At 50.6% G+C, this 17,602-nt stretch overlaps 1 protein-coding gene across 2 annotated transcripts in view; it reads left to right on the top strand.

Moving 5' to 3' along the window:
• Positions 1 to 9,331: 9,331 nt before the first annotated feature.
• The window catches only part of LOC147096770 (dapper 1-like), a 73,955-nt gene continuing 65,684 nt past the window's right edge, over positions 9,332 to 17,602 (top strand). For both annotated transcript variants that reach the window (XM_085973386.1, XM_085973387.1), the window contains exon 1: positions 9,332 to 9,780. In XM_085973386.1, coding sequence (XP_085829512.1) covers positions 9,508 to 9,780 — 273 coding nt within the window. In that variant the 5' untranslated portion in view covers positions 9,332 to 9,507. The remainder of the gene's footprint in view (positions 9,781 to 17,602) is intronic.

Consider the following 17,602-nt stretch of genomic DNA (forward strand, 5'->3'; position numbering starts at 1 on the left):
CTCATCGCTTTCCGTCCGTCGATGATTATTTCAATTAAATTGAATGGATGGGGAATCATGGCGCGCCCACCCGGGATACCTCCAGGTGCGCTGCCTCCGAACGCCACTCCCCACCCGGAAGCACCGGACTGTGCCAACGTTCTCACAGCTGGATTCTATCCCGAACCATGGACATTCCCGCAGCTGGATTCAGCCCTGACAGTGCCCCTCCACCAGCCCCGCCATGACCGCACCCCCCGCCCCCGACACATCACCTCCCCCAGAGGTAATTGCACGAATAGTGGCCCTCACTATAGATTCAGCCCATGATCCAGACTGACACTCCCAGTGCAGTATTGAGGGAGAGCTGCACTGCCGGAGGTGCCGTCTTTCAGATGAGACCCCGTGTTTGGAAATAGAACTGGGCAGAAACATGGCAAATGCACTATAATGTGGATAAATGTGAGGTTATCCACTTTGGTGGCAAAAACAGGAAGGCAGATTATTATTTGAATGGCAATAGATTGGGAGAAGGGGAAGTGCAAAGAGACCTGGGTGTTCTTGTGCACCAGTCGCTGAAGGTAAGCATGCAGGTGCAGCAGGCGGTTAAGAAGGCAAATGGTATGTTGGCCTTCGTAGCAAGAGGGTTCGAGTACAGGAACAAGGATGTCTTGCTACAGTTGTACAGGGCCTTGGTGAGACCGCACCTTGAGTATTGTGTGCAGTTTTGGTCGCCTTAGCTGAGGATGGACGTTCTTGCCATGGAAGGAGTGCAGCGAAGATTCACCAGGCTGATACCTGGGATGGCAGGAATGACGTATGAGGAGAGATTGTGTCGATTGGGCTTATACTCACAGAATCACAATCACAGAAACCCCACAGTGCAGATAGAGGCCATTTCGGCCCATCGAGCCTGCACCGACACATATCCCACCCGATCCCTGTAACCCCTACACCAACACATATCCCACCCTATCCCCGTAACCCCACGTATTTAATCCCCCTAACACTAAGGGTCAATTTATCATAGCCAATCAACCTAACCCGCACATCTTTGGACTGTGGGAGGAAACCGGAGCACCCGGAGGAAACCCACGCAAACACGGGGAGAATGTGCAAACTCCACACAGACAGTTGCCCGGGGCCGGATTCGAACCCGGGTCCCTGGCGCTGTGAGGCAACAGTGCTAACCACTATGCCACCGTGCTGCCCCTCACTGGAGTTTAGAAGATTGAGAGGGGATCTCATCGAAACCTATAAAATTCTGTCAGGCCTGGACAGACTAGATGCAGGAAGGATGTTTATGATGGCCGGGGAGTCCAGAACCAGGGGTCATAGTCTAAGGATAAGGGGTAAGCCATTTAGGACTGAAATGAGGAGGAATTTCTTCACCCGGAGAGTGGTGAACCTGTGGAATTCTCTGCCCCAGAGGGCTGTGGATGCTCAGTCCTTGAGTATATTCAAGGCTGAGATCGATAGATTTTTGGACTCTAGGGGAATCAAGGGATTATGACGTCATTTGAGTGTGCAGAGCCTTTTGGGCGCCCCGGACCGGAAATTCAGTGGCGCCCCCCTCCGTAGCGCCTGGCGCTAATAGTGACAGCTTACCTGGACACTTACCAAGTCACTCTCGGACTGGAGGAGCATTATTTAAAGGGGACTGGTATGGTTTAAAAGCGGCAGCCATTTTTGGAACACAACTTCCTCGAGAGCTACAAAGAGTTGCTGAGCTGCACATTGAGAGCCATTTGACCACTGAGCCAGCGCAGGCAGATGATCTTCAGCCTTCTGACCATCACCTTGCTGTTGGTGAGCCTTGACAATGGGGAACCTTCCTGTGGGCACTTATTATGGGGGCTGCATTGGAGGGGAACGTCCTGCTGCTGAATCATCTGGAAAGGGAACTGAGACGCTGGGAGAGGGGGGGCGGGCATGGCCAGACGGGGGCGGGCCACCAGACGTCGCCATAGCAGACCTTACGCTGGCAGGGTTTTCCGACAGCAGTTTTCCTACATGAACATGCCGGAGGAGCAGTGTGTCAGAAGGCTGCGATTTAGAAAGGAGGTGGTGACTGAGCTGTGCCAGCTGCTTCAGCCAGATCTGCAGCGTCAGATAAGGTGCAGGACATCTCTGTCGGTGGCTGAGAAGATGCCTACTGGCCTGAACTTCTACGCGAGCAGCTCTTCTCAGGCTGCGCGTCAGAGGCTGATCAGAAGTAGCTTCTAGGCCCCTCTCACGGAATGCTTGCTGTCATTCCAAGAACAGGAATGGAACCGGTCTGATACCCCCAAGCCTGTGAAGGGCAAGATGCATGTAAATAGCAGGCATGGCCATTGTAAATGAAGAAAGTGTTTCATTAAACAAAATGTGGTTCCTTCAAACATGAGAAAGCTCTGGCAACAGAAAGCAAAACGAATACACTGGCACATAACTGCCTCTCACACCCGGGAGACTGTCCAAAACATAAATCACATTCTGACCATCTTCCTTGGCCTTGATTCCACTGCGCCAACCAAAGCATCCAATGCCCCATCAGTGAGTCGTTCCGCCCTCTGCCTCACCCTTTCCATGTCTTGCTAGGCTGGTGCGCCACAGGTAGGCTCCCACCGCTTTGAAGGCCTACAAGGCAGTGAGTGTGTCTGGTGATGCCAATTGACCTGCCCCTTTAACAGCTGGCCGGCGCCACTGTGTCTCAGGGAAAGTGATTATTGACAGCACCCTCGCTGCGCCCCGCCGCGGCGAAATTGGGATGCGCCACCGGGTTAGCGCCTTAAGAGTAGCGTGCAGCACCTGATTTAGCGCCGCAATCACCTTTAGGGGCGCTGCAACCCAATATCGCGCCAGGTGGCGCTAAATCGCAACTGGCGCTAGGCTTTGCACTTCGCCAGAACTAGCGCCCCAAACGGGGCTATACCCAATTTCTCCCCCATAGAGTTATACAGCACAGAAAGAGGCCCTTCGGCCCATCGTGTCCGCGCCGGCCATCAAGCCGTCTATTCTAATCCCATTTTCCAGCACTTGGTCCGTAGCCTTGTATGCTATGGCGTTTCAAGTGCTCATCTAAATGCTTCTTGAATGTTGTGAGGGTTCCTGCCTCTACCACCCTTTCAGGCAGTGAGTTCCAGAGTCCAACCACCCTCTGGGTGAAAAAGTTTTTCCTCAAATCCCCTCTAAACCTCCTGCCCCTTACCCTGAAACTATGCCCCCTGGTTATTGACCCCTCTACTAAGGGGAAAAGTTCCTTTCTATCTACCCTATCTATGCCCCTCATAATTTTGTACACCTCAATCAGGTCCCCCCTCAGCCTTCTCTGCTCCAAGGAAAACAACCCCAGCCTGTCCAGTCTCTCTTCATAGCTGAAGCGCTCCAGCCCAGGTAACATCCTGGTGAATCTCCTCGGCACCCTCTCCAATGTAATCACATCCCTCCTATAGTGTGGCGACCAGAACTGCACACAGTATTCCAGCTGTGGCCTAACTAGCGTTTTGTACAGCTCCATCATAACCTCCCTGCTCTTATATTCTATGCCTCGGCTAATGAAGGCAAGTATCCCATATGCCTTTTTAACCACCTTATCTACCTGTCCTGCTGCCTTCAGGGATCTATGTACATGCACACCAAGGAGATCGGGCAGGAAAGTGGAGTTGAGGTTGAAGATCAGCCATGATCTTACTGAATGGCGGAGCAGGCTCGAGGGGCCGTATGGCCGACTTCTGCTCCTAATTCTTATGTTCTTATGTTTAACCAGCAACACATCATCTAGTTATTTATCTCATTAGCTGTTTATGGGAGCTTGCTGTGCGCAAATTGGCAGTTGCGTTACCCTTCTTAACAACAGTGACTGCACTTCAAAATTAATGCAATGGCTGTGAAGCGCTGGGATGCCCTGTGGCTATGAAGGGTGCTACATAGATTGATTGATATGTCGGTGTCAGCTGTGGCTCAGTGGGTCGCCTCTGAATCAGAAAGTTGTGGGTTCAAGTCCCACTCCAGAGACTTGAGCACAAAATCTAGGCTGACACTCCAGTGCGGTACTGAGGGAGCGCTGCACTGTCAGAGGTGCCGTCTTTCGGGTGAGACGTTAAACTGAGGTCCTGTCTGCTCTCTCAGGTGGATGTAAAACACCCTATGGAAGTATTTTGAAGAAGAGCAGGGGAGTTCTCCCCGGTGTCCTGGCTCAAATATTTATCCCCCAATCAATATCACTAAAACAGACGATTAAAAAAAACTTGTTTTATTCGTTCATGGGATGTGGGCGTCGCTGGCAAGGCCAGCATTTATTGCCCATCCCTAGTTGCCCTTGAGAAGGTGGTGGTGAGCCGCCTTCTTGAACCGCTGCAGTCCGTGTGGTGAAGGTGCTCCCACAGTGCTGTTAGGGAGGGAGTTCCAGGATTTTGACCCAACGATGATGAAGGATCAGCCGATATATTTCCAAGTCAGGATGGTGTGCGACTTGAGAGGGGAACTTGGAGGTGGTGGTGTTCCCGTGCGCCTGCTGCCCTTGTCCTTCTAGGCGGACGAGGTCGCCGGTTTGGGAGGTGCTGCCGAAGAATGACCTGGCCATTTATTCCTTTGCTGTTTGTGCGAGCTTGCTGTGCGCAAATTAGCTGCCGTGTTTCCTACATTACAACAGTGACTAGATTTCAAAAAGGGTTTCATTGGCTGTAAAGCGCTTTGGGACGTCCTGCGGTCATGATAGGCGCTGGAGAAATGCAAATTCTTTCTTTCTTATTTCAAAGGCGGCGGAAATGACTTCAATGGAAAATAAAATCGAGTGTAACGCCGGTGGGCGATTCGCTACGAGCCCGTTTCGCACAACTGGCGTGGATCAATTGCACCCCTAAATTTCTTTACGCATCCAAATCACGCAAATATTCACAAGCACAAGCAGACGTGCAAAGGAGGCGCACCAGCACGTGCGGTAACTGGCCGTTGTATGATCACTAGCTCCTGCACTGCCACATGAATAATGACTCCATCAGCCCGAATGTTAGTTTCTGTGTTCAATTAATTTTATTTAATATAGTACATCAGGACTGATATGAAATCATTAATCTGAATTATTTACTTATCCAACAGAAGGTTCCTGCAAACAGTTCAGGGACAAGCAAATTCTATCCGCATCGAAATCCACCGACATCCCCTGGAGCGGTAACAAGGCCCAGGGATTTAACCAGGATTCCCCTTTCCAACAACACCAACGTGCATTTATATAGCGCCTTTAACATAGCAAAACCTCCCAGGGCGCGTCACAGGAGCGTAAATCGGACAAAATTTGACACCGAGCCACATAAGGAGACATTAGGACAGGTGACCAAAAGCTTAAATAGTTTTAAATAGAGAGGCAGAGAGGTTTAGAGTCATAGGCCCCGATTTTCGGCTTGTGTGGGAAATGGTCGGGTTTCCCCGAATGTGGGGTTTCTGACACACACGAAAAAATGTGTCAGCCAGCTCCATGCAATTTTCCCTCAAGTGGCCAATGAATTCCCAGCATGTGGGGAGCCTTGCTAATTGTCCATTTCTAGTCAGAAAGCCCCACAGTATGATGTCATCATTCGTGGTGCTTTCAAGGTCCATAGTAAGCACTGCATCCTCTGAAGGCTTCCAAACGAACCATACAGGATGGCAGAGGAGCCTGCAGCAGCTGTGGCCAGTGCCAGACCCCGAGCTGCCTCCAAATTCGACGAAGCTTCACTGCAGGCATTATTGGATGGGGTTAGGGCCCACAGGGAGGTCCTCTTCCCTAGGTCAGGGAGGAAGAGGCCTCCCACTGAGACCAAGGCAGCATGGATGCAGGTGTCAGCAGATGCCAACTCGCTGGGAGTCACCAGAAGAACCTTGGCATTACATCTCTAACTCCTTCCTTTACTCCCCCACAGTACCATCCAGAGCCCCCGTCCTCACTGTGGAGGAGGAAGAGGCTGTGCAGCCAGACTCCTCAGAGGAAGCTCCAACCTCTGAGGGCGCAGCGTCAGCAGAAGTAAGTGCACCCAACACCAGCGCAGACACTCACACCTCGGGGGGACCTTCGGGACATAGAGTAGTGTTGTCACCTGGTGTTTCACAGCTCACAAGTGAGCCTCAGCAGATTCTGGAGACAGGGGCAGTGGTGGAGAGTCCTCGTCGGAGGGCACAGGACTCTGCCAGCTCAGCTCAGCTGTGCTGCATGTCGACCCTCTGCCTCTGGGTCCATCCGCAAGAGAAGAGGTGATGGATCTCCATGCACAGATGCAGGAGTCTCTGGCAGGTTTTGTCTCCAGGGTCGCTGCGAGTGTGGAGCGAATGGAGGAGTCCATAGCAACCATGAGCAGAGCCTTTGTGGAGTAATTGGCGCATGAACGCATCACCATGGAAAGGTTGGCAACCTCCATGGAGGAGATAACTCGCCAGGGTACGGAAAACATGGTGAGTGCTCATAAGAGAATGACATCTCTTGAGGAGCGTTGGCCATCTGTTGAACAGAGAAACCAGACCTTCATGGAAGTCCTTCTGAGTAGGACTGCCAGTGCAGAAACGGGTCCCCATGGCCCCCTAAAGCGCAGCAAGGTGCTCTCAAGCCACTTCCAAGCGCTGGCCCCTTCTGGCCTGTGCAACTTCAGGTGAGTGAGCAGCAGCCTGGTGCTCCTGGTGCTCATCCTGCTGTTCCTGGTTCTGCTGCTGCCGCCTCTGCTGCTGGAGATCCTCTAATGGCAAGAAGGGAAGGAAAAAAAGGCGTCCCATGCTTCTCGTAGATGCCTCCGCTGAGGAAGCGCTGAGTGAGGGTGGCGGGAGGGGCTTCCCAGGAGCTCACATTGGAGAAGTGTGTGAGGCTCCAACCTTCCACAGCTGTGCCTAAGCCTTGAGGAAGTAGCCCCAAACCTGCAGCAACAAGGTCCTTCAACATACAAGTGCTGTCCCTTTAAATCACAGCTTCTCCGATTGACCTGCAGCTGACAGCAAGCAAGCCGGCAAGCTTCACGCCAGGTCTCATCAGCGGGATTCCCCGCAGGCATTTTTCACGTGGGGAAAGCCCCAAAATTGCAACGGCCCCTCAAAATCTACTTCAACAAGGTAATAATTGGTGATTTGTGTTCTGACGGCCAGTCCCGCCAGCGGCTGGTGGGACTGAAGCGGGTCACGGAGAAACGGCGGTCCGAAAGTCGGACGGGGCAGGGAATCGGGTGGGGGGGGGGGTCGCGACCCGCTTTTTTGCCGATTTTCGGCCCCCGGCCGCCTGAAAAGCCGCCCGACGGCTGGCAGAAAATCAGGGCCATAGAGTCATAACGGCACAGAAGGAGGCCATTCGGCCCATCGAGTCCGTGCCGGCTCTCTGTAGAGCAATCCAGTCAGTCCCATTCCCCCGCTCTATCCCCGTAGTCCTGCAAGTTTATTTCCCTCCAGTGCCTATCCAGTCTTCCCTTGAAAACATTGAGTGTCTCCGCTTCCACCACTTCCGTCGGCAGCGAGTTCCAGGTCCTCACCACTCGCTGCGTAAAAAAGTTTTTCCTCACATCCCCCCCCCCTGTATCTCTTGCCCAAAACCTTAAATCTGTGCCCCCTAGTCCTTGTACCATCAACTAGTGGGAACAGCCTTTCCCAGTCTAGCCTATCCAAACCCGTCATAATCTTGTCCACCTCGATCAAATCACCCCTCAACCTCCTTTGCTCTAATGAAAACAAATCCAGCTTCTCCAACCTGTCCTTGTAGCTAAGATCCCCCATCCCCGGAACCATTCTGGTAAATCTCCTCTGCACCCTCTCAAGGGCCTTCACATCCTTCCTAAAGTGTGGTGACCAGAACTGGACGCAATACTCCAGTTGTGGCCTAAGCAGCGCTTTATAAAGGTTCAGCACAACTTCTCTACTTTTGTACTCAATACCTCTATTTATGAAGCCCAAGATCCCATATGCTTTGCTAACCACTCTCTCAATATGTCCCACCACCTTCAGGGACCGATGCACATTAACTCCCAGGTCCCTCTGTCTCTGCACTCTTTAAAACTGTGCCATTAAGTGTATATTGCCTCTCCCTGTTCCTTCTGCCAAAATGCATCACCTCACACTTCTCTGTATTAAATTCCATCTGCCACTTGTCTGCCCATTCTGCTAGCCTTTCTATGTCCTGTTGCAGTCAATTGGTATCATCCTCACTGTTTGCCACACCCCCAAGTTTGGTGTCATCGGCAAATTTAGAAATTCTACTCTGTATTCCAATATCCAATCATTTATATATATATCAAAAAAAGCAGTTTAGGGAGGTAATTTCAGAGCTTAGGCCCTAGCCTGCCACCAGTGGTGGGGTGAAGGGAGTGGGGGGATGGACAAGCGGCCAGAATTGGAGGAGCGCAGAACTCTTGGAGGGTTGTAGGGCTGGAGGAGGTTACAGAGATAGGGAGGGGCAAGGCCATGGAGGGATTAGGATGAGGAATTATAAATCGAGGCTTCCGATCACGATCCAGTGATATAGGCAGGACGGCGTACGTTCGGGCGCGGACAGGGTCAGGCACGACTGTGAAGCTCCCCATGGCCAAATAGCCTGCTGACACTCAAATGTCTGGACTCTCAGGTGGAAGGATGGCCACTTGGGTGAGGCACTGTCCTAGGTTGCTAGGTGTCCTTGGGAGCTGTACCCCAGTGAGAGTCAGCACCTTCAGGAGAGGAGTAGAGACATGTGTGCATTGAGTGCTGTTCCTTAATTAAGTGGGTGATTGAATTATTTAAAAAAAAATAGTTTTATTGGAACCCAAAGCTTATTCTCGGAGACACTGAGCAAATTAATTTTTTGTTTTACTGATTTAATCTCGAGCAGATTTCTTAGCCCTTGCTTCTTATTTTTCGAGCTGTGCTGGTTTCTGGATTAGATCGCCCGTGGAACCATTCACATCTTCCCCCACCCCTCCCACCTCCCCAAACATGCCCCCCTTTCCTTCCCTCCCGTTCGCAGCGACCTGTCTGCAGCGTTGAAGAGCCAGTCCTGTCGCCAGCACCGATTCCAAGGCAAGCTGGCCTTGATCCCCTCCTTTGATTAAAGCTTTCAACGTTGAACGCTCTTGTCCTCTTTATTGTAATCCACAATTTCCGAGCAATCCGGGAAAAAAAAAACCTGTGGATAAATTCACTCCCAAGTTGCAGACAGGGGCAGGGGAAAGAGACAGAGAGAGAGAGAGAGAGAGAGGGGGGAGAGGAAGTAATAAGCACACACAGACACATTTAACAATGTACAAGCAATAAAAATAGACATTCCAACTGCTTCATATAAGGAGCTGGTTCCAGGCTTTTGAAGGATGATGTAATGAGAGAGGGAAACGGACGAATCAGAAGGAATCAGGGGATGGGGCTTGTATGTTAATGACCGATTGAGTGACACAGACCTCTCTACATGTCAGTTTCCCCCTAATGAAATTGACCACAAAAAAAAGTGTAACACAGACTGTATCAATTGCTCAGGGATACAGTATCAAACCGGGCCACATGGAAACTCTTGCAGTGCTGATACATTGCTAGAGAGAGAGAGGGGGGAGAAAAAGGAATTCTATCTGAAATAGCGAGATGCTCCCGGCTTTCCCTTTCCCGGTGAGCCTGGAGCGAAGCAGGAATAAAGAGCGGCTGGAAAGCAGCCTGGCCGGTCTCTCGGAGTTGCACTACCTCAGGCAGAGGCAGGAGTACCTGGTTCAAGAAGCACTACAGCTCGCCGGTAGCAGACGGGAACAAGACCCGCTGCTGCTGAACTGGGATTTAAACGACGAGGAGGAGGAGGAAGAGGGCTTCTACCCTGCTCCTGGCTTCAGAACAGCAGAAGCCAACAGCCTCAGGAGGCATCTGGTGAGTGCAGATTTCTACCGTTCCCTCTCTCTCCCCCTCCTTCACCTCCTGATCACCAGCAGTAACATTAAACAGAAGGAAAAAGCATTTTTGCATACCATCAAATGTCCTGTTGCAAGGGATATGCTTTGCACACTCCCCCCCACCCCCCCCCCCCAACACAGACACACATCAGAAATTAATATGTTTTCTGTTGCAAACATTTTGGGTTTTGAAGGCTTAGAAAAATGTGATTTATTTGTGTGTGACATTGCAACAGATCTTTTCAATATTTTGTCTAGCCTTTTTCTGTCGTTGCAAATTGCAAGTGGGGGACTTTTTATGGAGTTTCTTTCAGTCTCTCTGATCACAATTCAAGGGGATTCGGCAATGTTTCTGGAGATCTGCAAAGCGTGACGAAGAAATCCAGGAGAGGCGAGTTTAGCCCACGATTTTAAAAAAGAAACAGAAAAAAAACCTATTTGAGCAATTTTGAGCATCATTGCACAATTTCAACACCAAAAAAAAATCCTCTGTGTTCAAATGTTAAAATATGTGAATCAGCATTAACCCTTCCCCCTAAAACCACAATTCAATCTCCACCCCTTTTTAAAACGAAATGGGGAATAGCGCTTTCAAAGAGGCACGATGGGCTGAATGGCACCCTTCAGTGCTGTACCATTCTATGATTTATGCTTAATTTCTGCTCCCACTTAATTGCTTTTAACAGTTTTTATTAAAAAAAAACCGTGTAAAAAAGTGTGTTACATGTAGGTGTCCCAAACCATGTGCCAGATCTTGCTCTGAAATAACAGAAGTTACATAAGGGATATTTTAACAGCGATTTAAAAGCAATTAAATCTTAATATTATGTTGCAAAAAAAAAGCAGTTTCCTGTTAAAACTGATCATTTAACATGCCTGGGAATACCCTGCCTTGTGTCTAACAAGGGGCGGCTCAGTCAGTTTAAATAATCAAGGATGTGTTTTCAAGACAGACACTTTCCTTTAAGAATGAAATAATTAGGCCAAAAAGATAATGTGGAATTTAAAGGGGCGGTACAAATTGCTTGCCAACATGAGATGGTTGCAAACAGAGAGAGTTCAACCAGTGAGCCACAAGGTGGTGATGACTATGTTTTTGGTCATCTTCATCTCGAAAAGTACCTCCTCGCTCCCCTCAGTGGGTGAAGCCACTGCTCGGTGATAGGCCGAGCCACAAAGCACCGAGGAGATGCCAGGTCCCTGCTCTGTGCCGAGCGAGCTGTTCCGAGCCAGGACGTCGGTGGGTGCGTCCCATTGGAGAATCAGCCCATTGCCTTCACTAGCCACTGACCTCCTGCATGTCGGGTGAGGGGAAGGGTGCGGTTTGGGTGTGATGCCTCATGCAGTCGAAGAGCCCGCCGCCTAGGCTCACGAGAATGAATGCTTTCGGGAGCGCCAGTCAGCGATGTCGGGAAAAGAGGGAGGGCTGAGCTTTCTCTGCACTCCGGCCCTGCCGCGACCCTCCGAGATCTGTGTTCCTCCGACTCCTATCCAAACGCGCCTGCGCGGCCGGGCAGCGGTCTGGAGGTCCCACCCAGGCCGCTCACCGGCTTTTACACGGAAGGAACTGCGCAGGCGCGAAAACTTGAATGGGCTGCGCAGCCAGTTAAAGGGACCGTGCGTGGAAAACAAAACGAGAGGGAACATTGTTCCTGTCCATCCCCCACGCCCTTTGCCCCACCATTAGCGGCCGTGCCTTCAGCTGTCTAGACCCTAAGTTCTGGAGTTACCACCCTAAACCTCTCCGCCTTGCCACCTCTCTTTAAGAGGCTCCTTAAAGCCTACCTCTTTGGCCAAGCTTTTGGTCACCTGGCCTAATATCGCCGCCTTTGGCTGGGTGTCAGTTTTTGTCTGATTTACGCAGCTGTGAAGCGCCGCGGGACGTTTTACTATGTTAAGGCGCTATATAAATGCAACTTATTGTGGTGTAAATTGACCATTCACATGGCTACTTGTGGGCTGAAGCCTTTACTGTTCGTTTGCCTGATCCCACACATGAGGCTCTGCATCCTGTGTGCTGATTGTCTACTCCCATGTCCGGTCGGCAGCCACAGGGGCCATTTTCTGTATAATCCTTTAAATGGTGCTTTAGGGATGAGTCATACAATGGAGCAGGAGGAGGCCATTCAGCCTCTCGAGCCTGTTCCGCCATTCAATGAGATCACGGCTGATCTGTATCTTAACTCCAGCTACCCGCCTTGGTTCCGTAACCCTTAATAAACTGGCCCAACAAAAAGCTCCGTTTTGAAATTTTCAATTGATGCCCCCCCTAGCCTCAACAGCTTTTTGGGGGAGAGAGTTCCAGATTTCCACCATCCTTTGTGCGAAGAAGTCTTCTTAAGGCTAAAGGGATCAAGGGATATGGGGAGAAGGCAGGGACAGGGCACTGAATTTGGATGATCAGCCATGATCTCATTAAATGGCGGAGCAGGCTCGAGGGGCCGAATGGCCTACTCCTGCTCCTATCTTCTATGTTTCTATGAAGTGCTTCCTGACAGCATCCCTGAACGGCCTGGTGATGCCCCCTTAATCTGGACTCCCCCTGCCAGAGGAAATAGTTTACCCTATCTAATCCGTTAATCATATTAAACACCTCAATTAGGTTGCCTTTTAATCTTCCATACTCGAGGGAATACAAGCCCAGTCAGTTTGTGCAACCTGTCCTCATAATTTAACCCTTTTAGCCCCCGGTATCATTCTGGTGAATCTGTGCTGCTGCCCCTCCAAGGCCAGTATATCCTTCCTGAGGTACGGTGCCCAGAACTGAATGCCGTGTTCCAGCTGTGCTGCCCATTCAAGGGGAAATAAGGTGAGATTTGAAGAACCCCTCCATTCTTGCTGAGGTTTGCTCTCACGTGAGACTTACCTTTGATTACTGGAGTTCGTCAGTCCCAGCTGGACCATTGAGCTAGCTTTAATGAATATGGCATGCGATGCACACCTTGGTCGAATATCCCGCAGCCACTCCAATGTCTAGGCTCAGGTATATCGAGTAGACCACTTGGGTAAAGTCCTGAAACAGGGGTGGGGGGTACGTCCAATGTGCACCCTGGCAAGAGGTAGCAGCTTCAGGAGAAGAGGGGGTCAAATGGAGGGGGTGGGGAGGGGAGTCAATTATATTCTGAAAATAGGAAGACGGGTGGAACAAATCCTGGGTGGGTGGCGGTCAGAGTGCAAAGCAGGTACCCAGGGAGAGTCCGCATCCGGCCCAGCCCACCAGCTATTCCATAACTTCCTGCTCCCCCCACCACTTCAAATCTAAATGCAGACTGAAAGAGGGACGACACCAGGCTGATACCTGTTGCCTGGAGATGTGCTTGGAGATCAAAGGCTCACCGTGGTGTCAGACCAAACACCGTCCTGTTGTCGGGAGCGGGAGGGTGGGTGTGGGATCCAAAACCTGGCTGCCCCGTGTCCTAACTCGCACCGAGTCCCGTTCACCCATCGCCCGCTGTGCTCGCTGACCTACATTGGCTCCCGGTTCGGCAACGCCTCGATTTAAAAATTCTCATCCTTGTTTTCAAATCCCTCCGTGACCTTGCCCCCTCCCTATCTCTGTAATCTCCTCCAGTCCTCCAACCCTCCCAGATCTCTGCGCTCCTCCAATTCTGACCTCTTGCGCATCCCCGATTTCCATCGCTCCACCAATGGTGGCCGTGCCTTCAGCTGCCTGGGCCCCGAGCTCTGGAATTCCCTCCCGAAACCTCTCCGCCTCTCTCTCCTCCTTTAAGACGCTCCTTAAAACCCACCTCTTTGACCAAGCTTTTGCTCACCTGTCCTAATATTTCCTTCTGTGGCTCGGTGTCAAATTTTGTGAAGCGACTTGGGATGTTTTGTTACATTAAAGGCGCTATATAAATACAAGTTGCTGTAATTTGCTGTGTGACCGATTACACTCAAAAACCCAAGGCCCTGGCTGCAGGACACCAGCAAGATTAGAAAGACTATGAGGTACATCCAGAACAACAACAACTTGTATTTATATAGCGCCTTTAACGTAGTAAAACGTCCCAAGGTGCTTCACAGGAGTATTTTAAGACAAAAAAATTTGACACCGAGCCACATAAGGATAAATTAGGGCAGGTGACCAAAAGCTTGGTCAAAGAGGTGGGTTTTAAGGAGCGTCTTAAAGGAGGAAAGAGAGGTAGCGAGGCGGAGAGGTTTAGGCAGGGAATTCCAGAGCTTAGGGCCCAGGCAACAGAAGGCACGGCCGCCAATGGTGGAGCGATTATAATCAGGGATGCTCAAGAGGGCAGAATTAGAGGAGCGCAGATATCTCGGGGGTTGTGGGGCTGGAGGAGATTACAGAGATAGGGAGGGGCGAGGAGGCCGTGGAGGGATTTGAAAACAAGGATGAGAATTTTGAAATCGAGGCGCTGCTTAGCCAGGAGCCAATGTAGGTCAGCGAGCACAGGGGGTGATGGGCGAACGGGACTTGGTGCGAGTTAGGACACGGGCAGCCGAGTTTTGGATGACCTCAAGTTTACGTAGGGTGGAATGTGGGAGGCCAGCCAGGAGTGCGTTGGAATAGTCAAGTCTAGAGATAACAAAGGCATGGATGAGCTGAGACAAGGGCGGAGACGGGCGATGTTACGGAGGCGGAAATAGGCGATCATAACAAGGGGACATAACCTTAAAATTAGAGCCAGGCCGTTCAGGGGTGATGTCAGGAAGCACTTCTTCACACAAAGGAGAGTGGAAATCTGGAACTCTCCCCGCCCCCCCCCCCCCAAAAAAAAGCTGGGATCAATTGAAAATTTTAAAACTGAGATCGATAGATTTTTGTTAGGTAAGGGCATTAAGGGTTACGGAACCAAGGCGGGTAGATGGAGTTAAGATACAGATCAGCCATGATCTAGTTGAATGGCGGAGCAGGCTTGAGGGGCTGAATGGCCTCCTCCTGTTCCTATGCTCCTAAACAGCGTCCAGCCGATACAAAGCGTGGGTTTTTGGAAGCCTGCAGATCGTAGGAGGATGTTGAAGGAGGTGAGAGGAGCTGTACAGTTTTTGAGATCCTGTGAAAGAATGAGATGGTGCGATGAGTTTTGGTCTCCTTACCTAAGGAAGGATATACTTGCCTTAGAGGGAGTGCAACGAAGGTTCACCAGACTGAGTCCTGGGATGGGGGGTGACATAAGAAAACTACTAGGCACTTGGTCTAATCGTTAAACAAAGCTTTAATCAACTGTTTTACAACATGGAGGTCTAGTTGTGTCCTTCACTAGTTCCTGTTAAGAATGTCCTGCACAAGCTGGGCCCGTGCCCGAGTATTTATACTCTCCCTGGACAGCGCCACCCGCAGGCCGCTCAGTATTATTGCATAACTCACTCTTTCATGAATGACTGATTCATGTCAGGGGGATTGTCCTATGAGGAGAGATTGAGTAGACTAGGCCTATATTCCCTAAAGTTTAGAAGAATGAGAGGTGATCTCATTGAAAAGTATAAAATTCTTAAGGGGATTGACATGGCAGATGCAGGGAGGATGTTTCCCCCTGGGTGGGGAGTCTAGAACCAGGGGTCACAGTCTCAGAATAAGGGGTCGGCCATTTAGGACTGAGATGAGGAGGAATTTCTTCACTCAGAGGGTGGTGAATCTTTGGAATTCTCTCCCCCAGAGGGCTGTGGAGGCTCAGTCGTTGAGTATATTCAAGGCAGAGATCGATAGATTTTTGAATATTAAGGGAATCAAGGGATATGGGGATAGTGCAGGAAAGTGGAGATGAGGTAGAAGATCAGCCATGATCTTATTGAATGGCGGAGCAGGCTCGAGGGGCCGAATGGCCGACTCCTGCTCCTAATTCTTATGTTCTTATGAACGGAGTGAGGAGGCAGTATCTGATCTGACCCTTCCCCCCCACCCAGCGATCTAGGGAGAGAAAAGAGAAAAATCAGAGAAGTGCTAACAACAACTTGCATTTTTATAGCTCCTTTAATGTAGTAAAACGTCCCAAGGCGCTCCACAGGAGCGATTATCAAACCAAATTTGACACCGAGCCACATGAGGAGATATTAGGACAGGTGACCAAAAGCTTGGTAGGCTTTAGGGAGCGTCTTAAAGGAGGAGAGAGAGGCGGAGAGGTTTAGGGAGGGAATTCCTGAGCTTAGGGCCCAGGCAGCTGAAGGCACGGCCGCCAATGGTGGAGCGATTAAAATCAGGGGGATGCTCAAGAGGCCAGAATTGGAGGAGCGCGGAGATCTGGGAGGGTTACAGAGGAGGGAGGGGCGAGGTCATGGAGGGATTTGAAGACGAGGATGAGAATTTTAAAATTCAAGGCACCGAATAAATGAAGAGAGCTTGTGGTGGTTACAGTACATTGCTGTCCTGGATCAGGGGCGATCTGAAGAATCATTCCTCGTCCCTACACTAGGAGCCAATTATGAATCTGCTACAGACGGGGCTTCAGCATGAACTTGGTGTTGTCGTCTAGCCACTGTTGGATGCAATCAGCAACACTTCCCTTCCCCCCACCCAGAGGGCTAGGGAGAGAAAAGACTTTCTCCGAGGGGGATGGACTGTCTTCGCATTGCTGGGAATGTTAAACAGCACAGGGGTGCGACTGTAACACTTTATTGGGCTCCATCTCGCACTTAGGCGATTGGTTACACATTCAAGTGCCTCACATGTGTTTGTACACACAGCGCCTGTGTGAAGGCAGATGTTCCCGTGTCTGAACCACGCGTTCCGCACTTTGAATTCCACTTTCGCCCTCCGCTCTCCCGCGGCCCCCCCACTTGGATACCCCTGCCTTGGTGACGCGGGGGGGGTGGGGGTGAGGTGGCCAGCAGTCAGCTTGGCTCCGTTGGTCGCGCTGTCTGAGGCAGGAGGTTATGGGTCCGAGCTCCACTCCGTGAGACTTTGAGCACGTGATCTCGGCCGACACCCTAGCGCAGCACCGAGGGAGCGCTGCACTGTCGGAGGTGCCGCCTTTCAGACAAGATACTAAAGCAAGTCCGAACCAGTCTGTGCAACTATAGGAGGTGGTCACAGCGCCACTTGTGGGATCCTGCTGTTCACAACTGCATAACAGCGGTGCTTCAAAGTAATTAATGAAGCACTTTAAGATCTTTTGGAGACTCACATTACAGTACAATATTTCCCACAGTACGACAGTGACTCTACTTCAAAAGTACTTCATTGGCTGTAAAGCGCTTTGAGACGTCTGGTGGTCGTGAAAGGCGCTATAGAAATGCAAGTCTCTTTCTTTTGTGAGAAGGTGTATGAAAAGGAATCCTAGAATAGTACAGCACAGAAGGAGGCCATTCGGCCCATCGAGTACGCGCTGGCTCTTTCGAAGAGCAATCCAGTTAGTCCCACTCCCCTGCTCTTTCCCCGGATCCCGGCAATTTTTTCTCCTTTGAGTATTTATCCAATTCCCTTTTGAAAGCTGCTATTGAGTTTGTTTCCACCGCCCAATCAGGCAGTGCGTTCCAAATCCTAACCACTCGTTGTGTAAAAAAGTTTTTCCTCCTGTCGCCTCTGGTTCGTTTGTCAATCGCCTTAAATCTGTGCCCTCTGGTTATCGACCCTTCAGCCATTGGAAACAGTTTCCCTTTATTCACTCTATCTAAACTCTTCATGATTTTGAACACCTCTATCAAATCTCCTCTTAGCCTTCTCTGCTCCAAGGAGAACAACCCCAGCTTCTCCAGTCCATCCAAGTAACTGTAATTGCTCATCCCCGGAACCATTCTAGTAAATCTCCTCCGCACCCTCTCCAAAGCCTTCACGTCCTTCCTAAAGTGCGGCGTCCAGAATTGACGCAATATTTCAGCTGGTCCCGAACTAGTGTTTTATT

The sequence above is a fragment of the Somniosus microcephalus genome, chromosome 34, assembly GCF_052327205.1.
Source record: "Somniosus microcephalus isolate GS21.2 chromosome 34, FLI_Smic_1.0, whole genome shotgun sequence".
NCBI lineage: Eukaryota > Metazoa > Chordata > Chondrichthyes > Squaliformes > Somniosidae > Somniosus > Somniosus microcephalus.